Raw genomic sequence first — 27,798 nt, forward strand, 5'->3', positions numbered from 1 at the left:
TTTCGGGACACGAAAAAATCCCTAAAAAATAGGGACTTTCTAAAAATAGAAAGTTGCTCCGTTTGGGCTCAAATTTTACTGGGAGGTTCCCTGAAGGGTCCTGATTCCAGTTGTATGTTCAGTTTTCCCAAAACCCTAACAGAAACCCCTAAAATCTAGGACAAAAGGCAAAAACCCTAAAAAGGGACAAAACAGGCCCTAGACTTCATAGAACTCGCTCGACAGAGAAGCAGATCAACTCTAACTGGCCCCCGAACATCTGCAAAGCGGAGAGATTGACGAGATTGCCACCAAAACACACAAAAAAAACCAAGACCAAATGACCGAAAGGGCCTAAAAGCTAGGGGGGTCCCTATTTGGGATGGGGTGATGTGTGATTAGGTCACAACAGAAGGGAAGCATGATGATCAAGGGTTGAGGTGAAGGAAGATGCGCACAAATGTGGATGAAGAAGATCAATACTTCAAAGATTGGATGAGGATTTCCGAACAGGATTTCCAAAAGTGAAAATGAGAACTAGATCAATCATGAAGAGGACTTAACCTTGATGATGAATAAATGAAGGAAAGCAAGTTCAAGACATGAGCACAAAAGGATTCCACATTATGAAATCAAGAACTACAACATCAAAGAGCTCCAAGGAAGGAAATAATTCAAGATTCCAAGATTGGGAAATTTTCCAAACATAAGGAGGTAACAATTCATGGAATTCTTTAAAATAAGGATGGAATGCAAAGTATCATAAGGAATTCCAAACATTATGAAGAAGAAGAATGTTCAAGGCAAATTGATTAAGTGTACAAGGCAAGCTGAGGTGGCATCCTAGTCAACATTCGTTCAATCAAAGGGTGCCAAGGCAACGTTCATTCAAGGAGGGAATAAGTGACACATGGTGCTACACCAAATATCATTTATCTTACTTACCCTTGTTTCTCATTGGCCATTGTAATGGTGGTTGTAACAAACCCTAATTAGGGTTTTATCTTGTAATCTTGGTCTTTGATCTTGAATCAATCTGAGCCATTCATTTCTTTTGAGGCTCTATATAAACACCATTGCCTTTCATTTGTAAGCGAGAGATTTTGTAGAATTGTTGGTATATGCTGCGGCCTTTTGAATATAAATCATTGTTCAACTTGATGGTGATTTTGTTTTTCAAGTGTTGTTTTGCATTCAAGGTTCTCAATTCCTCCAAGTTAGATTAGAATTTGCTTTCAATGCTTGTTAGATTGAATGAAAGAATTGTTGAGTACATTTGTGTGGAATCTATTAATCCATACCATTAGCCTCTTGCTGATTGTATTTGCGTTGTGCGTGGTCAACTGGAAATTTATGCAAGCTTAACTTCAATTATTATACGTCCATTGTTATGCATCAACTCGGATGGTCTCAATGTTTGATGGTAGTAATTTGAAAATCTATGAAGTATACCTTAGATGATTGCACTAAGCTCGTGTCAAGACTTGTTCGACTTGATGGTGAGACCTTGCCTAGTTTGATTTCACTAAATTTGTTCATCATTTCCTACATTCCTAGGCATAGAATAGATTTCCTGAACCCTATTCCCTTTTGTCCTTTTTTTTAGGAAAGTTTTGTTAGAATTGAATCAAGAACTTTAGTGCAAAATCATAAGTCATCGACATACCTATCCTGATCCAGATAAGATTGAGCATTTATATACAACGTAAGTCCGCTTGTGATTCCAACATTATCACATCAAACCACTGAACTTATCCACAAGTCAAGACCTGACATTTCATAACCTTGGAGTTGTCTCATTTGATTGCGAAGCATAGCATATGAGAGACTTTGTTCAAGAGAGGATAAGATACCTTGGTATTTTATTCTGTGTTCGCATGTGCAATAAAAACACATCAACAGGAATGAGGAGAACAAACCCAGAAAAAACTCAGAAAGATTGGTGTTGAAACAAGCATTTATTATAAGTAGCAGTTTTCTCTAAGGACTGAGGAGAACAAACCCAAAAAAACCTAGAACCCTACAAAGAGTGATGCCACCAACTAGAGCACAAACTGAACTCCAAACCATCATCAGATGCTACAAAATCCTATAAACTAAGCCAACGCTCATAGAATAGGAAGGTGTAAAAGTGGGGACATTACATTCAAATCGATGGTGGGCTCTTTCAAATGTACTGTAGGCATCCTTTAGATGCATTGATGATTGCTAAAAATCTATCCAAAGGGTATGCGATCAACTTTTTTTTGCGTAAGTTGTTTGTTGATTTTGTTTCAATGGCATTTGATTTTAGCTTCAATACATCATTTTTGTCTTCCTTGTGCTTATAGATGAAATGAATGTGCTTTTAAAGTGTTTTAGAGGTTCATTTTAGAGTGTTCGGGTTTATTGATTTTATTTTATTTTGCCTTTTTAATTAATTTTTGTGGATGGATTAGATGATTGAGTCTCAATGATAGGACTCATCAAGTTTGGTGAATTTGACTAGACTTACTGGGTACTTGAGTCATGAGTCTGCTGGCCTTGGTTGGCTTGGCTAAATAGAATTGGCTTATACGAGGAGCAGGTTAACTACAAAAAGATCATTATACAAAATGAGGATTTGATCAGTTTGTATGGTCCCAGAATTCATTGCATCACCATGCCAAACTCAAATGTTGTGATAGCCACTCTTCATAGATATATATATATATAAGGAAGCTCATCCTTCAAATGGATGAACTATTTTTGGAAGAATGTCTTTTTTTGAGGCATGGTCTATTTATAGAAAAACAAGCTATTTTCAGGTTCCCTAAATATAGAAGATCCACATATCCTTTTGGAGTAATTTTTTTAGCTCAATAGGAGATATTTTTGGACAATTATTACAATTTTAAATTGTAATTGAGAGGCAAATTAAACAAAGTTGTTTTATTTTTCGTAGTAAGATTTACATGCATGCTCCTGAACTATCTATGGAAACCTCATAAACAAGTGCCTTGCACATTGTAGAAGCTAATGATGGATTTTGTTACATTACATGCAATTTCATTGGCCAAATTATTTTCTGTATTCTATTTGAGTAATAAAATCCTGGAATTTAGAAGAATACATGTTGCAAATCTGGACATTGGGTGAAGTGTGTTTCTTGTATGAATAGTATTCTCTTAATTTCAATTGTTTTATGACTTGCCTTCTTGTGTCCTTGGCATCTTACATATAATTTCTGCATTCTGAGTATTTTCAGAAATTCATGCATACATTTTTGTGTAAGTGAAAGTATCAAAAATATTTTGCATGTAGCATTTGAATGCTGGTTTGATGTATAGATCTATGTGCAAAAATTAAAAAAAAGTATTATTTTTGCATATTGTTTATTTGTTATGGTATGTTAAGGACCCACTGAGTCATCATGTTAAAAATATTATTTTGCACAAAGCGAGCTTTCCCTCCTAATAGAAGAGAGGCCTAATCTCACATATAACAAGTTCCCCTTTTTGTCTCACAAGATAAAACAAAGTGTTAACACATAACACAAGATATAGTTTGGTCTAATAGAATATGCAAACATGATTTAATAACTTATAGCATGTCAAGACGTACTTAACAAAGTTGTTTAATTCTTATTAGTATTTGCCTTTGTCACAACACAAGATATGGTTTGGTCTAATAGAATATGCAAACATGATTTAATAACTTATAGTATGTCAAGACGTACATAACAAAGTTGTTTAATTCTTATTAGTATTTGCCTTTGGCAATACTATCGTAATCAAAATTAGTTAACTAGTTATTATTATGTATACTTACTAACCATTTATATATTGCAATTTTTAACTGAAAGTAGTTTTCCTTTTTTCTAGAGTAAACATGCAAACTTTTAAAACAAAAATAGTCCAGAAATTAATTATTGGCATTCCTATTGGGTAAAAAGTTTCACCTTTTATTGCAACCTTCTCATTGTTCAAGGCATGCAATAATGAATTATACGCTAGACACATGAATTAATGTAACAAATGACCATCATTTCTTGTAAAAGTAGAATTGGAATTTGTTCGCTTTTCAGATAAATATTTGTTGTGCCTTGACAATGATCCCTCAAACCTCTACTTTACGTCTAACCTAGGTGCTTATTTGTATCACGTTTTAGTGAGGTTGGTGGGAAGCAAAGGAAATAATGCTACAGAAATGACATCATATACATTAGATGTTAAACTCCACAAAGTTGATGGAGATTCAAGTGGTGGCCATTCACAAGGATGTGACAAGTAAGAAAAGACATCTCACCTGCACTCAATTCCATTTATCCATTGTAACTACTTACAATTCAATTATTTTGAGATGAAGAGGAGTTTCAAGTACTAAGAATTAAATTGGGTACAGTGCTGTGCAGAGATATACATTTGCCATCGAATCAACTGCTATGAATAACAGATGTGCATTTAATCCACTGCTATGAGTGACAACTGTATATCAACAGGAAAAAAGCAGATTTTCATGTCCAGACCTTGAATTATTACCAGTGCTCGTCAATTCAAAATTGGTGGAGCATTGGACTTCTCTTCTCCTCACAATAAATCACAATAATTTATTTTATTACATAAGAATAAAAGTAAAAAAAAATATAATATGCTTTTTTGGCAAAACTTATTTAATAAATGTTTATTAAAATATAAATTAATTTTTTAATTATAATGAATAAATAAATTTTTTATTAAAAAATTATATCTAATTTTATAAACTATTATTTTTAAATATACAATTTATTGTATATATGGATTCTCACTAATATCACATTATATAGTATATGGATGTAACGTAATTGTGTTTTTGGGGTATGGACTAATAAACTGAATGGAGTTGCTCAGAATGAGTTGGGGCAGGCATCTAATTTCTTCTTTCTATCAATCCATATAAGATTATTGATTGGAATTGGACATGACGAGTCAAACAAAATCATCATGTTATTTGAGATTTAAATTGATGAGTCATGTCATTCTGTATTAACACGAGTAACTCTTGAAAATAGAACTTCGTTATTAGAGTAATCAAGTATACAATCCCTAAGTAACATTTGGGTGAACCCTTTGGAACGCCAATTTTTTTTTCTATAAAATTTGAAATTCATATTTCCACCTTGGAGGAAACAAATCTTGATCTGATCTTGATTTTGGTCTTGGTGGGTGAACTATACTTATCAGCTTTGAGACTTGTTTGTTTTTGCATTTTTGTACTACAATATGATCAAAATTTTAATCTTACAATATAATCAATATTTTCATCACATATAGGGCTTATTGTTGGTGAAATAGATCTAGATGTTTAAAATAGAGAAAGATTTAAATGTTTGGGCAATTATTGTTTAATTCTTGCTAGTATATCATAATTAAGACGCTATACACCTATCGCATTTCCCCTTTTCTGTGTTGACACATCCTTATCCATTCACCCTTATAAGCCATGAATGTTTGGAGAGAGTTATAGGAGTCTTTGAAGAGGCAAAATGATTGCCCCCTCATCTCATAGTAAGGATAGCGTCTAAAAAATAAATCATCTTTGGTTTCAGGTGGTATTGAACAAATTTGACAAATATGATGCACTTGAAGAATATGGTAATTGGTCCCTATGCAGAGGGGGTGTGAACAAAATTTGAATGTACTGAAGGGATCCTCAAATTGTAGACAATTGGACCTTAGTGTAAACCAGAGGTTGGATGATCCCATCATAAGTGAAGACATGCATTGTAGAAACACTGAAGCTTCAAGGAAAGAATTTCTAGAGGCTCTAAACATATGGACTGTAGGTGGCTCTATGGATCATCTTTGATACCCTTATTTGTCTTGTAAAAAGATCTGGTACATCAATTGAAAAATTATGTAGTGGAAGTTTGTCTATGTCAATGCCTACAAAGCCTAGCAGATTAGAAGCCATATTTTATGTCTAATCTCTTCAATAGTTCGAATACTAACCATACTGCCTCAAGGATGACCTGAAATTTCATTGCAATCAAGGACTATTGTAACGTTGTTATAATAAAATTGTCACAAATTTACTGCCGTGATTATAGGCTTTAAGCCATATTTTGTGTTGTGTATGTCAAATTGAGTGTTACTGATTATTTAGACCATAGTAGCAAAAGTTGTTCTCAGGAATAAATTGGCAAAACCAAAAGATAAAGATTGTTTTTTCCAAAAATTGTGATTAATTGGGGAAAAATGGGCTAGGTTCAGGGATTTTGAAAAAAGGAAAAAAATAATCCAGCTGGTGAAAATTGCAAAAACACTAGAATTAGAGTTTCCACATAATCAGACAAATTGCAAAAAGAGGGTCAAAATCAGTCAAACTTACCAAAATATTGGTGAAACTCATGATATATTGTGATCTGGCTGAACTATTGGTGCTTTTTTCACTATTAGTTGGCCAAAAATTAGTAAAAACCATTGCAGCCACTTTTATCAAAACTGTAATTTCTGCCTGTAGAAAATTGGCCTGCACACTGTTTAAATTTTGCAATTACTTGCATTTTTTTACTGCTTTGTGCTTCTGCGATTTAGACTCTCAGATGGTGGACATAACCATTATAAGTCCTAGGAAGGACTTTTAGATGTTGTAGATAAGTTGAATGTTTTTCTCCAAAGCTATGTTATAACTATGCTACTTATCTTCAAACAAAAGCAAATTTTTATGAGAGGATTGCACTAATGGTTGCTGAAGCAAGAGAAAAGATAAATGGGAATTTATGATGATAAATGCTCCTTATTTTTCAAGGACATGTTGGCTGTATAAGTGCTATAAAGTTTCTCTAAAATAGGTTTACCTCACAAATGTATGAATTTTCTTCAGAACAGTTTGTCATTATTGATGGATTTCCATATTTCTTCTAATTCATGTAACCTTTCCATCAGTATACTGAATATAGTCATGGCAGCTGGCTAACACGTTCTTGATCTAATTTCCATTGTTATTACTTCAAACCCATGATCATGTTTTGGATTTCACTGCTTCTTTTGTTTTTGAAAATGCTTTGTTAAGTCATTATGGACTGCTTGGTGATTTATTTGGTTTAAACAAGATATTCACATCAAATTTAATAGTATGTATTCATTTTTATTTTGTATGGTTTACAAGAGTATGTCATGAGGCTCTCATTTGCATTGAACTTTAGTGAAGGCCTTTATGCATCACCTTCACTTTAGGAGTAATTTGTCTATAAAGGTCACTCCATGCTTAAACTTTGTACATGAAAATTTCCTTTTGTTGGGTCAATTACTACAGATGCCTGATCACGAGCAAATAAGATTTTAGGTCTATAATAAGATATATAGGTTAATATATGAAGTATCACTGTGATCATGCATAACAGGTTGGAATTACTAATTTCAGTGCAATTATGATTATAATGCTTTTGCTCTTCTTATCTCTGAGCATATCCTTCTTGGTGGTAAAGATTAGAAAAGTTAAATCTTTCTAAGAAACATTGCCTGCAAGTTCAGCAAGAGAGTAACAGTCCTCAAATCACATCAACTGCAAAATCCACTAAATTAGAAACAAACAAAAATTTCTTTACACTAGTGGATTTCTATGTGATTTAAACTGCCTGTGTCAAGCATGAACAATTTTTTCTTTAAAAAATCATTAAATGCGTCTGTTGTAACAATAATTTGTTTACATTTTCATTCATTGTATTTTTTATATCTTACATGTATGCATTGTACCTTATATTGCACCCCTATCTCTAGGGCTGCTGTGATATCCTAAATGATTTCAATAAGCTCAATATTTTCTGTCAACTCTAGCTCAATAATGATTGTAACGCCTTTGCTCTTCTTAGCTCTGAGCATCATATCCTTCTTGGTGGGAAAGAGTAGGAAAGCTTACTTTCAAGGACTTTTTGGGAAGTTCACCAAGAGCGCAACGGTATTTAAATCACATTAACTGAAAAACCTATAAATAAAAAGTTATTTTATTGGTGGATTTGTTTGTGCTTTCAGCTGTTTATTTTTGAAGAGCACACAAATATATTGAGAGGGTGGGGGGTGAATCAGTATGATGCAATTTTTTACCAATTTTAACACTTTTGCAATCACAATAACATCATTTAGACAACATCAATAATTATGCACATGAGAAGAACACATTGACACACAATATTTACATGGAAACCCTTATGGGAGAAAACCATGGCACAATGTTGCTCACATATATAATCTTCTTACAATTTTGTAGACTCCAATCCACAGGAGATGCCAATCCCCTTAGTTTGTAGGCACCAACCCCCACAACTAAGCGCCAACTTCGCGAGAGACTCCAATCTCTCCTTTGAGAAAAACCAACTTCTGAATCAGAACTAGGTTCCGCCTTCATTGTTGCTTCTTCAACAGATGATGGATAATTACAAGATCCTTCACAAAATATGCCTTTTCAATTATTCACTTCATGATGACATCATTTAGCTTCTTTACCAAATTTGCATTACATTCTTCTCAAATCTTCATATATTCTCATCCACCAATCTGCTCTTAATCTTTTCATAAATCTGCACTATATCTGCTTATGTTCTAATACTCTTCATTGCATTGCTTGCTGCATTCTCACATACATTCTCTTCTTTAATCTGTACTATATCTGCTTCAGCATCAACTCTGCATAATCCTCCTTTAAATCTGCATTAACGCTCTTCTAATTATCTTCTTCTAATTCCTCATATGCAAATCTGAATATGTTTTTTTGATCTTTTTTTATTCCTCACTCACTTCTTTTCAACTCTCACAAATCTGATCATAACCTCATCATTAGCCTACTTATAAATCCTTCATACATCTGCTCATGTATGTCACATAAATTTATTATAATTACTCACAAACCTGATATAAATTTTGCCTTGAAATTCTCTCTAATAGTCTAAAAAATCTTTCACAAAATCTGCAATTCAATTCGTGATGATTTGCTCTTATAATTCTTTATTCATCATAAACTCATCTTATATTTGTATGATATGTCCCTTTGGCTCTCCACTTACTTCCTTATTTATATCAACCTGCTGATGTATATCTGATATATTAATTTATTTTGCACACCCACACATTTCTCTATTATTCTCTCTTTTTATACCTTCTTGCCTCGATGAAGGGAGCCATCTTTCAGCAAAGTGACACAACCTTTAACAAATCACATCTCTCTACTAGTAATCGCTGCCTTTTGTTTATCTTTGTTTACTTATTAATAAACACAAGTGTTGCTGCCTTCATTACTAATCGCGATGAAGGGAGCCATCTTTCAGCAAAGTGACACAACCTTTAACAAATCACATCTCTCTACTAGTAATCGCTGCCTTTTGTTTATCTTTGTTTACTTATTAATAAACACAAGTGTTGCTGCCTTCATTACTAATCGCACCTCTTCATAATCCTATTTTGTATATATAAGACAATTTTTGTCTTCTAATGAAACAGTTTTGTTCTTATGTGAGGAATGCTCTCCCTCAACATAGTCCACCTCCTCTAACATTTGCTATGCTTTAATCACCATTTTTTAAAACTGATTGTTCCACTTCTACTTTTCCTTAATAGTACCTTTTCCTTATGCAATGACTAAGACAGATTTGTCTTATTTGCAATTTTGTCTTATGTGCCTTTTTGTCTTATGTGTATTTTTGTCTTTATATGCCTTTTCTTATTCCCATATGCTTCCTTAATAGCTGTATATGATTGCTTGTTATTACTTAATTATTTTGTTCTTTACTCGAGCAATTTTGGACTTCCTTTTATTTGTCTTTGTCTTGGATCACTTAATCAGGATCTGATTTTGCTTAATGATTGTTGTGCTGCTGTGTATTAACATAGACCCCTTTAGTTTGCTGCTGTTATATATATATCTCTGTCCATATTAGCATAGATGCCACATTCACTGCTGTGTGTTTGTCTTGTAATAGTTCCCTGTATTTGATGCTAATCATAGCCTTTAATTGCTGCACATATATCTCTCCTTTGATAGTAATTTAATCATTGCCATTTGTCTTCACTGTCAGCCAGCATTTGTTTCTATTATCAATTCAAAGTTTTCTCATCCCGAGATTTTATTATTGGGACAAGAAATTCATATAAAATGATCAAAGCAATCCTTGGTTGCAGTGGCCACATCCATAATGCATTAAAGATACCTTAACTTAGTTTATGAGTTTGATAATCCACAATATGAAGCAAACTCTATTAGCAACCATTTTCATGTTCCATGCAAACATAGGTTTCTTGACTGAAAATACCAAGTCATATGCTAAGGTTTCTCTAACAAGACTACACTTTCAAATGCTCCTTGTAACTGTCCATTCTTTGCTTCAAACGGGGAAGCATGCCAGTATATGCACATCTTATAATCTCTATTTCAACTCGTTTAATGTCTTTATCCTTCATGATCTTTATCCTTGCTGGTTGACACTATCCTTTGACTGTTTCACTCTCTCATTACATCGTGAAGACTCCTTTAATGAGCTCGTCCATACACTAATGATAATATGCTGAAACCCTTCTTGACATGATTTTGTCATCAATGACAACTTCATCTTCTCAAATTTGACATCAATGACAACATTTCCAACAATCTTCCATATACTTGACATCAATGATCCTCTTGTTTCACTTTTGACATCAATGACATATTTCCAACAATTTTGAATATGGTAAGTGTCTACTTTAACAAACCAATAAATGTGACTGGTGTAAGTACATTTTATTTAGTTGTACCTAATGTTGCATCCCAATCTCCAGGGTTGCAATGACCTCCTATATTATTTCTACATAGGGCAGGCATCTATAAGCTCAAATTCTTCTCTCAACTGTAGCTCAGTGAGTGAACATGACAACACAATAAGCAGCTGCATTATTGCAATTAAATCAAAGTCACACATGCCAATCAAACTATATAAGGGATAAATACCAAAGCATTTGTATCCTTTTCTTTAAAATTCATAATAAAGTTAAAAGGTTTGCAATACAATACTTTGTTCATAAGCATAGGTGAACATATAGTTTAAAAATTACTCAAAAATCCTATCGTAGGGTATCTGATATCTATTGTTCCATAGATGGAAACCTTAAAATTAGACACTTTTGTGCTGATGTGAGATCTATAACATATCAAATAATTTTAGCCTAACACACACAACAATAATCCTCGTGCTGATGCACAATGAGTGAAATTTCTTCCTAGTCATTTAGATTTTTTTTCTCTAAATGGAAATTAATTAATCAACAATATCATACAGAATCTCCTCAATTCTCTCTTCAAAAATTGACTTTGACACAGGCTACACTTAACAGCCTAAGGACTTCTCTCAAAATCATGTAATTTCCTTTTTTGATGTCTAATTTATAGAGTTTTTGAGATATTCAATGATTTACCAATCCAAGTGATAGTGACTTCCAGCTGTGTGGAGTACTAGACTAAGTCACTTAAGATCCCAATGTCTTTCAATATGCTCAACTTCGTGCTTTTCCTTGATGTCTTAACCATGATCCTTCCTAATCTTCCAAGATGATTGCATGAACAAATCTAGCCTTGGGTGCTTAAAGTGTATCCTTGCTATGCATTTAATTTGATATATTTCTTGGTGGTTGAAGGCGACACTAACATCATTCAATGATTATGGTAAATTTGGTAGTGTGACACAATCATGTGTGCTAATTTTTTTTTTTTTTTGGTTCTTGATCTTATGCTTGTAATCTTTAGTTTTATTAATGATTTTTCCCTCATCTGATCTTGGACCCATTGTATTGACATGAAGGAAATGGAGTTAATAATGAACCCCACAACTCTTAGAAATCACGTGCAACCAAAACGACTATCACATTTGAAGAGAAAAAGCCATGATTGTGTGCTATGCAACTTTGTGAGAGAGATTGATCCAAAAAAAATTGTATGTGCATTGATTGAATAAACCTAGACTGAATTGATTAAATTGGATGATTACAATGAACAATAATGAATGCTTATAAAAGCAAAAAGATAAAACACTAGATGAAACCCTAGGTGAGGATTAGATTAGATCATGACAAGTACCTTCATCCCATGCTTTTAGACAACATGACTTATAATTAACTCAATCTAAATATAGAAAAGCGCTCCTAAGTTTAGCTTAAGTGCAATAAAGTAATAGGGGACCTAAGTAATTAATTGATGATTTAATCAATTGCCACGTGACTAATCTAATTACTCTAACACGCCCTCTTAAGATCAACTTAAGGAGAAAGTAAAAACCTATGATGAATGCAATGATGGATGGGTCCTGGCTACAAGACTTGATGAGCTCCCCATGTACAAACAAAATGAATCTCTCATAATTGGAGAAAAGGAAAAAACCACATGGGAAAAAATCCTCTCCAAAAGAGAATGAAATAAATGCACTAGTAAAAGAAGGATAGGACTCGATGTGCCCCCCTAAGGACTGCTTCTGTCACAAAAGTACAATGAATGTTCCTCGATTAGGAAAGAGAAAATGAGGATATGAATCCTCCCCATAAAGAAGTAGCTCCTGTGCCAATGGTGAAAGCTTGAAGAAAGAACATGATCCGTTGTTTGCAAGCAACATTTCTGCCCTTAGGAAGAAATAGATCCATTGGTGATTGGAGAAGCCATTCTCATAAGTTGGATGAATAGGGAATTCAAATCCAAATGATGTGTGCCTTTGAAAACTGCTCAAATGTCCTCATGTGGGAATGGAATGATGTCAATCCGAAAACCTATGAAGATTGATGTAGAACAATCTTCAAAGAGGAAGATGATGGTGGGCTAGTAATGACAACGTGGTTGTCAACATAGAGGAGATGAATGTCAAAATAATCCTCCGAATTTGTAATTTGAGACTTCACAAACAAAGTTAATATGTTTGCAAGATACAAATCCCAAGTAGTTTTATCTAGAAGAAGATAAATGTCCTGCTACACTGAATCAACAGGGGCCAAGGATGTGGCGATACCAAGCTGATCAAGAACAACAAAACACGAAGATTGGGTCTCAATTTGAGAAGTAGGAATTGGCAGACAAGCCTTTGAACCATCGAAACATGCAAGACTTGTGATATACTCAAGCTCCTCTAAAGTATCATTATCAAAAGGTATGCAATTTGCATCTGCAAGGGGAATGAGACAATTTGTAATAGGATCCTCTAGAAATGGAGATATGAGGGTCTCCATGGATCTCTTAAAGTCCAGTCAAAAGTGTGTGGGGACAATCAATGTCCAATACAACACACGTAGTGTTAGGATCAACACCAAAACAAATGAATCCTAGAACATGATCACTAATAATACCATCTTGGAGTTGATAATGAATCCCATAGCTCCTAGAAATCACCTGCAATCAATAACACACTAATGGCGGTAGGGTTGTACGACTGTACAAGATGCCCTCTCCCTAATTTATTTTTGCTTTTTTGTTGCTTTTTAGATTTGGACAATTTGACAGGCATCTTATGGTTTTTGGCCATTTTGGATCCAATGTTAATGCTTGTTTTGCTCCAAGATGAGCTGATTTCTCCTTCAAGCTTGGATCTCTTTGAATTCGACAAGAAGTCACAGATCTAATGCTTTGGTACCATTATGGAGTTGATAGTGAACCCCATAGCTCCTAGAAATCACATGCAACCAAAACACCTATCATATTTGAAGAGAAAAAGCGATGATCGTGTATTATGCAACCTTGAGAGAGGTTGATCCAAAAAAACAATTGTATGTGTATTGATTGAAAAAACCTGGATTGAATTAATTAAATTTTATGATTACAATGTACAATAATGAATGCTTATAAAAGAAAAATGATAAAACCCTAGACGAAACTCTAGGTGAGGATTAGATTAGATCATAACAAGTGCCCTCATCCTATGTAGTGAGACAACATGACCTATGATCAGCTCAATCTATATATAGAAAAGCACTCCTAAGTTTAGCTTAAGTGTAATAAAGTAATAGGGGACCTAAGTAATTAATTGATGATTAATTAATTACTAGGTGATTAGCCTAATTTCACCATCCCCTTAGTGCCATCGAGCAACATCTGGAGTTATTTTTACTTCTAGATAAATGTTGTTAAATCTCACACCAATCAAATTTAATGACAAATAATGGTGGTGGCAATGGCCCTTGTAGCGATTATGCTTGCATCGATAGTTTTAGTGCATATACTTCCTTGGACACGATTTTTATATCAAAAATCTCATACATACTTAGGAGACAAAAGGGTATTGGTAGGGATGGGGACAAAAATCAAATTAGGGTACATGAGTAAATGAATAAGGAGAGCTGTATTCTATATAAATGTGTCACCATAAATTGTGGGTATGAGGATACGTATGTGTTCCACAATCCTATAATAGAGTTTCTTGGAAACTATGATTTAAATTCTGTTACATAACTGTAATGTAGAAGCCAAGATTTTTTGTGCCTATAGTTCGTGCACCAGCCAATTTAGAGATAGTTGCCCTTGCAACAAATATTCTAGAAACATGCCTTTTGATGTTAAATGGGTAAAATGGTAACATCTCAATAGGCATTCTTTATTTTTTCAGGTATCGATTCTTAAATTTTAATACAGTAACTTCTAAATAGTCATCTACACCAAATTTGTTTGGTATATATTTGGATCAAAGAAACGAGACTCGGACTCGGCTTGGACTCGGCAAGGCCGAATCGTCTCGGGACTCAGAGTCAAAACTTGGCTGGACTCGACAAAGTGAAAAACTCAAGAAATTTAGAGATTTTTAAAGATTTAAAACTTGTTTCATGCACCCTTTATTAAATACACCTTAAAGACACAATAACATCATCAAATAGAAGCTAATTTGATTACATACACAAGTATGCATCTATCACATAAGCATAAACACAAATTGTAGCTGATCTATTGAAGGAAATAACAAACATAGATATATAAATATTGTCAAATGTATACAATATTACAAAACTCATGGAATAAAAAATCCATGTCATCATATGATCAAATCTTCCATACAAATACCAAAAGTAAAAACAACTACAAGCCTATGGCTCAATGGCAGGGGCAGCCTCAGAGGAGCCTGCATGCCCCGGCCTCGACCCCCTGTGAAGGCGTCTAAGGTAGGTCTTGGGTGATTCAACAGCCATAGCCTCTCCTCGTGACACCTTGCCACCCTCACCAACATCAGAAATATTTGTGTCACTGTCTGCCTCTGACTTTGCTGTCTCTGCTCGTGCTCTCTTCTCCTCCTCTGCCATGGCTACAACCTCATTTGCTTGGTCGACCCAATCAATGTCGTCCTCACTAAAGATAGGTTATGTCTCAGTGGCCCACTCGGCTTCAGGATCCACCTCATCTAGAATGATAGGGGTGATGTCAGCCAATGCATTCCTTCTCATTCTGAGGCGGAGGTTGTAGTGAACAAAGACAAGATCGTTCATCTTCTCCATAGATAATCTATTGCACCTCTTGGAGTGTATGTGCTCAAACATACTCTAATTGCGCTCACAACTAGATGCGTTGCATGGTTGGCTCAAAATGCGAATGGCCAACTTCTGAATATTTGGTGTTCTTGGGCCAAAAAAGCTCCACCAATTATCTAAATTTGAAATGAGAAAATAAAAAAAAATTAGTCTCACTCTCAACTCTCATTTAACAATATACAATAAAATTGAAATTATGCCTTAGAATGTATTTTTACTTGGCATCATAGTTGTCCTACTATCTTTGCAGATAGTACGAGAGAAGTTCTCCCCTTGAGCATTTGTAAACAACTGTATCTCTTGCATAAGTTCGGTCCGAGTGCAACTAGTAGGTGCCATCTTCTCCATGACTGAGTACAACCCATTAAGAACCTCCTCATATTAGGGCTGAAATGGAATGCCAAATTTAGATAATATGTTGCTGCATGGATGGGCCTGTGAAGCTGGTTATGCCATCTCCTATCAATGATAACCCAAATGGGACGATACCTGCTCTCATCTTGCATAGACGGATTTGATGGCCTCCTTGACCCTATCCATGCCCTCATATATGTAGACCATTGCAAGCTTTTCCCCATCCGCAACTCGCAAGAGAACCACCAAGGGCTTAACAAACTGCAAAATTGAAAATATTGTGTAATTTATAAAAATGAACAAATAAGAGAAAATGATGAATAAATTATAAAACATAAACTTAAATTGTAGAATTTATAAAAAATTTACCTTCACAATCTCATCACAAGGTGTCCAAAAGCCTCCCTCATAAAAAATGCAGTCTGCCATATATGTCCCTGCAGCGGTAGCAATATAGGATGAGGAAGACCACTCCTCACCAACAATCATACATCTCAAGGCCGCCTTACAATGAAGCATGGGCTGTAATGTAATGAAGTTAGTGCCAAATCTAGTGATTCCAGGACGAGCTAACTCCCTCTGCTCTGTGCATTGCCTCATAAGAGCTAACACCCATGAATGATTATATAAATAAATGGAAATATTTCTTGCCCTTTCTACACATCTCTTAACCCATGGGAGTTTTCCAATATCCTCCAACATGAGGTCAATGCAATGGGCGACACATGGAGTCCAAACTATAGATGGGTGCCTTTCCATCAGAATTTTACCTGCAACAACATAATTTGTTGCATTGTTAGTGATTACTTGCACCAAGTTCTCCTCACCCACCTCATGGATCACCTCCTCTATTTTCTCACATAGGAATGTGGCATTTTTGCAGTGTGTGGAGGCATCAATGGACTTGATGAAAATAGTGCCCCCCGAAATAAAAAATAAAGCAAGATCAATGATCATTCAATAAATCATTAAATAAAAGATAAAAAAAATTAATGACTAAATGAAATTAAAATTAAACAATCACCTGCGGAAGAAACAAGAAAATTAAGGAGAGTTCTATTTCTCCTATCCGTCCAACCATCAGTCATGATGGTGCAACATGTCCTACTCCATATTTGGCGTTGATCCTCTAATTCCCTCTTCACATCATGCACTAAATCAGTCAAAATTGGTCCCCTTAAATCAGATTCAAAAGGGGCTTTGAACCCCACCCCACATGGTAAGGGCATCAACCATTTCTTGCCAATAAGGAGACTAGTCACAAATAAATTAAATGAGATAAGTTTGAGATAAGTTAAGTATGTACTATGTAGTTGTACGACAAAAAATCAAACAAAGAATCAAACTATAAATATTAAAACAATCAAATAAAAAATATTCACCTGGCTGGAAAGAATGGAACACTACAGTAGACCCAAAATTTGCCAACTGCCATTTTAGCGGCATCATGGATCTCCTTTTTCCAACCCATGCCCTCAAGCGACTGTTGGGACCCAGGAGTAGTGTGAGGCTCAAAGAAGGAATCCAACTTAGATTTACGAATTCTAGACCAATGCTAACACTCCCACTACCATTGGCAGTGCTAGGAACATGAGCAGTAGCACTAGCAGAAGCAAAACCGCTAGCACTATGAGTGGGACGATATGGAGGCATGGAAGAAGGCCCTCCAACACAACCTAAACCAATGGCTGCGAAATCATCCTTTTGCTTCTTTGCCATTTCCTTTTTTTGTTCAAGTGCTTCAACTGCCACATAGCACTCACGTGTAGCCTCAGTAGTTGCTCTAGGGCATGGGTCGGCATCATGGCCATGTATGCCAGCAATATGGTATTTCAATCTATAAATGCCTCCATGGAATATTGTTTTGCAAAATTTACACTTTGTTTGCCCTTTTTTTGGCCCAGGAAAATCTTCATGAAATTTCCAAGCAGGGTCCTTTCTAAGTGGGGGTCTAGAACCAGACATTGTATGATAGTTTTGTGAAAATAGAGGCAAATAAGAAAGTCAAGGTTGCTGGGCTGCAATAAGATTATAAGACATTATTACAAATACAAAAAAAAATTAATATTTGAGAATTTGTGCATTCATTGTACATTTTTTTCAAAAAATCTAAGGTAGGGTTTGTAAATTTTTTTTAAAAAGAAATGTAGGGTTTGATCAAAATTTCAAACCCTACTTGTTATATAAGAAATTAAAAAACCCTAAATACATTAGATTTTGGAAGAAAATGTAAAACTTTCAAATAAAATGAATAGAAAATGAAATTTTTGCTTACAAGAAACAAAAAAAACTCAAAAAATCAATTTTACCTCTTACAACAAGCTTGAAATGAGCTGCAAACTCTTCCTTTCCAACTCTTGATGCACCAAATCAAAGTATAATGCAGCCCCAATGTGATGAATGGATGAAATCTTGAGCTTCCTCCTTGCTGGTTTTTCTTCAATCAACCCTTGTTTCTCTTCACAACTCACTTTTCTCCTCCTATTTTGTCAAATGAATGAAATGAAGTTCACTTTTAGGGGCATAGAAAAATATTACCAAAAAAAAAATCATATAAAAATGTTTTAAAACATGATTTTTTTTTGTCCCTAACTTTCCCTTACGCCGGCCGAGTTTGGGCATCAAGACTCGCTCAAACTCGGCGAATCCAGGCGAGTTTGAAGGGAGGCGATTTTTGGCGAGTTTGGGGTTTGGACTCGGCCGAGTCTGAGTCCGAGCCTGCCAAACTCTGCAACCACCACTCGGCTCAGGAATCGCCCAAACTCGGCGATATTGGGCGATTCCCGTTTCTCTGATTTGGATTAATTCTTTAGACACCTAGGCGGTTCACTTCCATGCTATATAATGATATTATCAACTTAGCAACTCTGAAATTTTTGGTTCCTTTGTTTTTTGTCACCAGAAATGTGCTATGGATTGGTTCCCTATTGCCATTTATACATATTATGACATTGGTCCAAGTTTTCTTGGACCTCGAATAATCTTCTTATCTTTTTTCCAATCCATGAAAATAACAACTAATTGCAAATAAAAACTGTGATCTGCTACACAGTTTTTTCTAAAAGCTTTCTACTTGATTTCATGGGCTGTGAAAATCCTGTCCTTATTGCAAAATCCATGGGGTCCATCCATTGCACCTTGGGATCAATTTGGGTCCAAGCATGTGGTAAGTTCACCATCAAACCCTGTCCTTTATTAGGGAGTTCTTCCAAATGTGTTCTTATTTTATATTTTCTCAATCTACACAGTACCTTGAGTGCAAAGTGGGTTGTCTGCATTCAAAAGAAAAAGTATATCTATAGATTCTATACAAATGAGGAAATGGATCCTCTCAACTTGTTGGGGGTTATAAGATGTGGATTATACATTTTGTTGTAAGCAGAAACACAGTACAAATTTATGTGATGTAAGGTGTAAATAAGAAGGCAAGTAGTATTTATGAAGTTTTATTAATAAGCCAGTTGTTAGCTAAATGAAAAATGATTAAGTAATAGGTTATTATGGATGCTTACAACTGACTTAAATGTGTGGATATGGATTTATAGTTGCGTAGAATATTGTAAGAAAGTGAAAAGTTTTGTGAGATTAAAGTAATCTATGCATGATTTGAATGATAAAGGAAAATTCTCGTATGAGTTTCTTCACGGGATTTAATGTACAATGTTTTTTGATTATTTGCTACTATTTATTTTCAATTGACAGTTAAGGGTTTGATGAATAATGGATAATAGAATGTATATTGTGTTCTTGTTTCTTTGTCATTCACACATATTGGAAGAAGCCTAAATCTTAGTTTGACTTCACACATATTGGAAGAAGCCTAAATCTTAGTCTGACTTTAGTGGATTGACCAGGAAGAGCTAACATACCCTTTTAAAGAAGCATAGTCCCTAGTGTTCAAGAAAAGAGGTAAGAACAACCCTGTTCCTTATTTCATTCCCTTAATATCATTCATCTTGAGGTGTTACTCATATGCCTTTATTTGAGCGACACCTTGATTCAGCAAGTTCAAGGTGTGTTTAGCTGATATGGTGATTTGATCATATACTTTGTTAACAGATTTGCTTTCACCCTGGATTCCCATTACTTGGGCTTTGGTTGGTGCAAGAAATTTTCTAATAATATAAAAAATTCAAGGTGTATTTCTTCGCTATCTACTTCAACATGGAAATGACACTGACCAGTAGTTAGACCTAAAAACAAACCAGTCAATAACGTGAGTAGAATAAATCATATGCTTATATAATAAGATACATATGAAAACAATGAATTACACTCAAATTAAGAGGTAAACTAATAAAGTAAATCATAAGATGCTTATCTTAATTGCTCTGTATAATTTCAAACAGTCTTATATTTTGGTGCCAATCTACATTAGTCCAACTTTAAAGAAGATACATTGTCTCATTTATGATGCTTTTATACTTTTACTTTTGTCTTGTGCAATCTACAGGTCCTACATAATCGAGCCAACTTGCTTCCCAATTTCTTTCAACATGTCAGGCTAAAGATAAACTGGCCATCATGATTATCCCCACTTACCATTGGCCATGCAATGCTTTGAATGATGGCATCCAATTGAATCCTGATGCTTATTATTGTAAGAAAATTTGTCAAGTTTATGTATATTTATTTCATGGATTGGTCCATGCCATAATCAGTAACCAGTCCATCACAAAGTAACATGAAATATTGAAATTTCACTTTGGTCCTATTCTAGCTAATGATTATTTCTACAATTTTCTGAATTTTTGTTCAATCTGGCTCATGCACTCGTGATGTTCTCTTCTAGGATTCTATACTTAATGCTAGAGAAAACATACAACAAAAATATTTCTAAATACCTAATCCCATGCCTCAGCTATGCTACTAACTTATCTTTCATCAAATTTTGATATTAGTATTTTCTTTAGTAAGTTTCCATCTCCACCACTCGTCTTCTAGTGTTTTGACCTTTGAGATAAAAAAACTTTTCTCTCTGTTGAAACTTCTTGGCTCTGTTCGACTCTTTGATTCTTCATCTCTTATTTCTTTTGGCCAACTGATTTTGCTAGGTTGAAATCAGCTTGCTTTGCTTTCTACAATTTCCTTATGTGTGTTCAACTTCTTGAACTTCAAGCAACTATTAGGGGTCTGTCAAAAATGCCTTAACTTCTTTGTTGACCATCATACTTTGGCATTAGAAGATCCTCCTTACAACTTCTAGCCATTTATCTTAGTGAAAAGTAGAAAAAGATCAAGTCTTTGGCAGGTTTTACCTAATATCTTTCTTTGAACAGACATCCATCAATCTGCAGCTGCTTGTTACCATATTGTGCTACAACTTGCACCCCAATCTTTGGGGATTTAGTTGTTGGCCCTTTGGGAGAATTGATTATGTGTTGCATTGATGTTTTGTCATTGATGTCAACACTAGCTGTTTTGGATGTTTTACTCGCACCCTTTTGGTCCCGGTAGGTTGTGTGGTTTCTGGTTGGATTTGATCCGGTATGCTTCGGTATGATTTGGTTATGGAATTGGCTTATTCATGTTACTCATGTTCATATTCAGTCAATTGGTTTTGGTCTAGTGATCGGATGCTATTTTGTTTGCTTGGAAGCTTGGTTTGTGGTTCCGACGAGGGTTTCACCGATAGAGCTTTATTGAAGATCTTTGATGATATGCATAAGTGGTGTTGGTGCGGCTTTTGGTGGAGATTCAGGATGCTGATGGTGATCATGTTCGCGACTTGGTGGATTGGGATCATTTCTTTAGCCTGTGGACCTATATTGGGTCTCGGTTGATCTAGGTTATGGACCGGCTTAATGTAACGAGTGGATTGGACCTTTCGATGTGTTTTCGGGATGTCTTATGAGTTGAATATTATTTGTTTGGTCTAAGGCCGGCATGTTCTGTAATTATGTAATTGGTTTATTGTCTGGTGGCCAACCTGATTGTTTATGGTCGAGGGTTTGTATATATATGTTGTAAGATCTCATTGTAGATCATGGTCATAGGTATGGGATATGGATATGTAATGTGCGAATAATGTAATATCATTCAGGCAGAGGATTTGGTCAATCATTGGAGATCGAGTTGGGTTTATGTAAGAGGATTTAGTCCTCCGGTATTGAGCTTAACCGGAACTGTATTTAGGCATAGGAAGATGTTATCTTTGCAGTTCATTCATTCTTCTGGATTGTAGTTTGGATTTCTATGTAGTCAGTGAGACTCCTTTTGTGATGAGCAGTGCGCTCTAGGTTGTTGCCCTTCCTGCAAGTGCAGGCCCCTTAATTGTAATTCACATACTTATTGCAGAAGTATTATCTGACTGTGGGTAGGCTTACCACCATGGTTTTTCCCTTTCCCGGGTTTTCCACGTATAAATATTGGTGTCATATGGATGGTATTTATTCTCTAATTATTGTTTATGCGTTATTCTAGTATTTGGTTTAAGCATTCCGGAATTAATGTTTTGGGTTTCGGTATTAAAATTTTAATTGCTAAATGTTCTGGTAATCTGTGACAATTGATTCACCCCCCCCGCCCTCGCCTCTCAGTTGTCTTCCGGTTATTTGAACTGTCTAACATTAGTGACCTCCCAAACCACCCCTTTGCATAGGAAGCACCTAATAACTATTAAAGCATCCCTAAAAGAGTGGTTCGACAAGTGAATATCGTAACAGAATAAATAAATTATGTAGTGCATACAAATTACAGGCTTGCATGCTAGTCAATTTACAAAAGGCATGAATAAATAGCAACGTGTTATTTTGCTTGATATTAAATTCTGAACAAAATTTCAATACTGTAAATCAGAACAACTAAGTCACATGGAAAATTCTTAGGATACACAGAGTAAGGCTAACAGAACAATCACCTGAAAATTGATGGGGACCCAATAAGCACACTACTGTAGTCAAAGATCCCAACTTAGTGATCCTTATGCTGATGTGAGATGTACTACTGGACTATAGAATTCATGCCTAAAAAATGCTGTTGATAAATCTCTGCAACAGGTACCTGCTAATCACTCTTGGCTTTTTAACTGAATTCTGTTCATTGGACAATACAAGATAGAATATCCTTTGATCCCTGTTTTCACAAAATAGCTTCAGTTTCATCCTCAGGTCAATAATTTTGGAAACAGTACTACTTGCAACAAATGTTCTAATTCCAACCAATCGAGTGATGTCCATCCTTGTCACTTGGATTCTGGAAAGAGGCATTTTGGTGCCAACAGTGCCCCATGACAATGTTGCAATAGATGATGTTGAAATCATACTTTGCTTTTGTGAATGCTGTAAATTGAAACTATTTGTAAACCGTAAACAACCTGTACACTAGTCTAGATCTACAAAAAACTATCCAACAACACCAATGAAGTACTCTAATCATGCATGCAAATAACAGAAAATAAGCCAAAGTTATACCTTCACATGCACAATAGGCTTGCTTCCATTGGTCTCGTATCCTCCAAGATCTTGTGAAAATTACATTTGCTCTCAGCTATGTTGCACTAGCAGAAGAGGTCATGAAAGAATGGAGTGTGGTTGCTTTTGATGATGTAAGGCTATGATACAATAAGCATGATGTAAGCTCTAGAATGCTTTTGGCATAATGCAGGTACTCTAATGAAAGTGAAAGGGAAGAAGCCTCTTTTATAGAAATCTCCAAGAGAATCAAGGGTTTAGATTAAGAGGTTAAAAGAGAATTGCTATGATCACATAGTTAAAAGAGAATCAATAGGATTGAAGAGTAGGTAAAGATGGAGAGATGAGATTGAGTGGTAGGTAAGTGTGAATAAGATTAAGAGGTAAATTTGAAATGGAGGGATAAGATTAAGAAGTGGGTTGACTTTTTGGTTCAATGAATGTGGACATTGGAGAAAGGACAAAGTGAATGAAAAGAAATATGACATTTGTCACATGCCCACAAATTTAGATTATAATCCATGTGAACAAGTTGGAGGGCTAGGATTAAAAAGAAGAGGATAATGAATTAATTTAAAAAAATAGAAGTATTTATTTATTTAATAGAGGAAAGGGAGCTAGATTAAATAAATAAAAATATTTATTTAATTTAGGAAAGAGGTGGGATTAAATAAACAAATAAATATTTATTTAATTAATATAGAAAATATCGGGAAAATAATTAAATAAATAATAATAAGGACAATTTTAGGTGTCCACAGCTTTCCTTCACCATTAAGCCAGAAGACTCTCAAATTTGGATACAACAATTCCAAATGGTATAACTTAACTGATTTATGATTTAATTTAGTCAAGTATTGTATCTATTTGATACAATAAGTTCTTTACATCTAGTCCAGTCTCATGTATGCCTTCTGCAACATAGTGTCTTGGGTGTTTGAGTGTCAAATGGTTAAAAATGCAAAGCAGTGAATGTATTCACCATTCCTCCTCTCTAGTATGTTCCTAAATATTGCTTGGGTAGTAAGTGGATCCTCTTGCATTGTAACTTTCACCAAGATAAATGTAGAAAAATGTCAAATAGTTTAATGACTATCATTATGTCATCTTGCGCTGATTAAAAACAATATAGGTCGATTCTCACCAAAATTTACAACAAAAGCATTAATCCTACATTGGAAGAATTATGAAACGAGGCTTAATTTATAAGGCATCATGTGGTACACAAGCTTTTCCAATGGAGAAATAGTCTAGAGGATGAAAACCCAAAGCTGTGAACACAATACATATTAATCCTTCCTTTACCCCTCTAATAAATGCTTAAACGTGCTTATGTGCCAAGTGGGTTCTGTTACCTGTGATTAATAATTTAATACCAACAGATTGAGGGAACATGTCGTTGGTGTACTGTTTATTTATTGAGGTCAATGGGTAAAAGACACACAGGACTCTGCTAATGAGGAAAAATACTAGAAGGTAAAAGTTCCGAAGTAATGAATGTATTCACCATTCCTCCCGTTGCTAACAAATGCTTACATGCAAGTGTGGTCCCTTGCCTTATAAATATTACCAACATAAATGAGAAAAAATTTGATTAGTAGAAATTCGACTCATTCATTTCATTTTGATATAACTAAACACTACATGGGTTAAATCCCACCCAGATCAAAAATTTAATTGACATGATTTTTATCAAGTCTTAGTCTGCATCTCTGAGTAACCAGATCACCAACACAAAGTCAAAATAGTTTACCATATTTTCCTTTGTGATTTGGTTCATCAATTCCTGGTTATTAATATATTATTGTCAATGTTTTTTAAGTTATACTTTTTTTCTTCAGGTGTGGTTAGCACTATGTCTTGGTACAAACAGTGCAACATGGTTCAATACTGCTGTTCTTGTCACCAATATGCGAAATTTCCCCTACAGTAGGGGCACTTTAGCGGGCATTCTGAAAGGTTATGTTGGACTTAGTGCTGCTGTATATACAGAAATTTACATTGGAGGTTTTGAGAAGGAATCAGTGAAGCAGCTGTTTTTTCTTACTGTGGGTATTCCTGCTGCTTGTCTTCTTTTAATGTATTTTGTTAGGCCTTGCACACCAGCTTCGGCAGAAGACTCAGAGAAGCATGGATACTTCACCTTTATCCAAGCTACAAGCATTGTTTTGGCATTTTATCTTCTAACAACTGCTATTATAGATGATGTTTTCTCCCTAGATAAAAATTTTATCTCTAAAATATTTTTGGGCTTAACGTTTGTCCTCCTTCTGACACCAATTGGAATTCCACTCAAGCTCACATTTCTTGCAATCAGAGATGATCATCACAGAGAGCCCCTTCTAGGTACTGAAGGTAATGGTTCTACCTCCAAATCTGATGCAAATGAAAACTTGCCACAGAATCCCTCAAGTGAAAATCTTCTATCAAGTATGCCAGATGAGAATGAAATGGAAAGGGAAAATTCAAATATGAACCTTTGTGTAACACACCCATCGTTTACAGAAGACTCAGAATGGGATACAGATATTCTTTTAGCAGAAGGAGAGGGAGCGGTTTGCAAAAAAAGAAAACCAAGAAGAGGAGAAGATTTCAAACTGCGTCAGGCACTTGTGAAGGCTGATTTCTGGCTTTTATTTTTAGTCTACTTTTGTGGTGTAGGTTCTGGTGTTACAGTCCTAAATAATTTAGCACAGATTGGTATTGCTGAAGGCTTAGATGACGTCACCATTTTGTTATCACTGTTTAGCATTGCTAATTTTATTGGACGCCTTGGTGGTGGTGTAGTATCAGAACATTTTGTCAGGTTTGTCCACTTTAACCACATATACTGCTTCACTTGTCAACTCCTCTAGCAAAGAAAAGCTCAATTTTTATGATTTCTATGTTTTAGTCAATTAGCATGTGAAAGAATGAGCCAATGTTATGGTAATTGAATTTGGGTTCTATATTGCAATAAGTGATTTAAAAGATTTGAGTATATTCACAAAATTCATTTTTAACTCCAGGAGTTTCGTAAAATTGTTAATCATTCAATTTTTATGATTATTTGATCCAACTAAATAACATAATAAATGGGAAAACCAAAATTTTGCTCAAGTGTGCTGTGATATGAAGATTGTTGTCTATTTAGCAGATCAAAAGCAATACCGCGGACAATCTGGATGACAGTTTCACAGACAATAATGATTGCAGCTCATATTTTATTTGCATCAGCTATTACAGGGTCCCTTGAGATTGGTTGTGTCCTTTTGGGTATATGCTATGGAGTTCAGTTCTCTGTTATGGTGCCCACTGCTTCTGAACTTTTTGGGCTTAAGCACTTTGGAATGATTTACAATTTCCTTACCATAGGGAACCCATTAGGGGCTTTCTTCTTTTCAGGCCTGCTTGCAGGCTATATCTATGACATAGAAGCTGCAAAACAAAGTTTTCTATTAAGAACATCAGACATTGAGTGTCTAGGCAGCAGTTGCTTCAGGCTCACTTTTTTTATCTTGGCGGGGGTATGTGCTGTGGGTTCTCTTTTAAGCATATATCTTACATATAGGATAAGACCTGTTTATGAAATGTTATATGCGGGAGGTTCTTTTAGCATTCCAAGGCACGATGATCCTCAGCAGCAAAAGTAAGCCTTTATAAATTTCACTCTTTAGAGATCTACTGATGTTCAGTGGTATGCTTTTACAGAGTTCATATTGGTTTGGTTATATACAAGAAAAACATGATAATGAATTGTCCTACATTGTTGCTTAGTAAAATTGGGCTAAGATCTGAGAAAATTACACAGTTTTAAGCGAACCTTATTTTGAGAACTTAAATTGCTAAGGATCAAGTGTATTCTGCAGTTCAGAGCTCGTGTATTAAATGCTCTTATATTTATTGTGATGCATATTGCTGACAGTGAAGAACAAAAAAATTAAAAATGTTTTACACTAGTATTCTATTTAGTGGACAGGATGTGACATCCTTTAATCTACCACATTACGTTGGATCCAAATTAGATCATGGTTGAAAATGTTTTCAAATTGCATCTCTTTCTTTGGCATATTTATAATCATCGGTCTATTGGGCATTAAATTCAATAAAGGAGCTTTGCCCCATGTACAGTTGCTTTCCTTAGGCTTAAAAGTGATCAAAATGCATTTAAAGAACGATACAGTACTGAATCCCCGTTTATAGAGGGATGATGTGGGCAGGGGATGAAGTATTTTTTGTTGGATGCATAGACTATACTGTTTCTTTGTGGTATATGGTGGAAAAGAAAATTGTTACATTAAATGATAATGTTCTTTGTTTCTGTTAAGTTATGAAATATCGTTAAAGTGAGATATGCATTTTATTCGAATTAAGTCTGATCTTGACAGCATTTTACTTGGCTTGGAGTGAAAAGAAATCTACTTGTTTGCAAATTGAAAAAGGCAATTTAAAGTTGCAGGAAACACCAGGTTGTAAGGAGAGATTCGTTTCTGGCCTCACAAACATTATGGAAACAGAAATTGGTGCATGGAACACTAGGCACATTTTTCATCGTCATCACCTGACATGGAAACAAATGTTTCCCCTGTTTTTCCTTGTTATTTTACCCCTGGGCAAAACTCATGCTT

General features: G+C 35.0%; 1 protein-coding gene across 2 annotated transcripts in view; it reads left to right on the plus strand.

Annotated features, from left to right (window-relative positions):
• Positions 1–27,175, plus strand: part of LOC131060467 (protein NUCLEAR FUSION DEFECTIVE 4) — a 103,316-nt gene extending 76,141 nt beyond the window's left edge. The window contains exons 2-4 of one of the 2 annotated variants that reach the window (XM_059221472.1): positions 20,233–20,379; positions 25,033–25,997; positions 26,328–27,175. In XM_059221472.1, the coding sequence (XP_059077455.1) occupies positions 20,368–20,379; positions 25,033–25,997; positions 26,328–26,823 (1,473 nt within the window). In that variant the 5' untranslated portion in view covers positions 20,233–20,367 and the 3' untranslated portion in view covers positions 26,824–27,175. The remainder of the gene's footprint in view (positions 1–20,232; positions 20,380–25,032; positions 25,998–26,327) is intronic. The other variant, XM_057993707.2, reaches the window with a different exon arrangement.
• The last annotated feature ends 623 nt before the right edge of the window (positions 27,176–27,798 follow it).

The sequence above is a fragment of the Cryptomeria japonica genome, chromosome 5 (genome assembly GCF_030272615.1).
Source record: "Cryptomeria japonica chromosome 5, Sugi_1.0, whole genome shotgun sequence".
NCBI classification, from domain to species: Eukaryota; Viridiplantae; Streptophyta; class Pinopsida; order Cupressales; family Cupressaceae; genus Cryptomeria; species Cryptomeria japonica.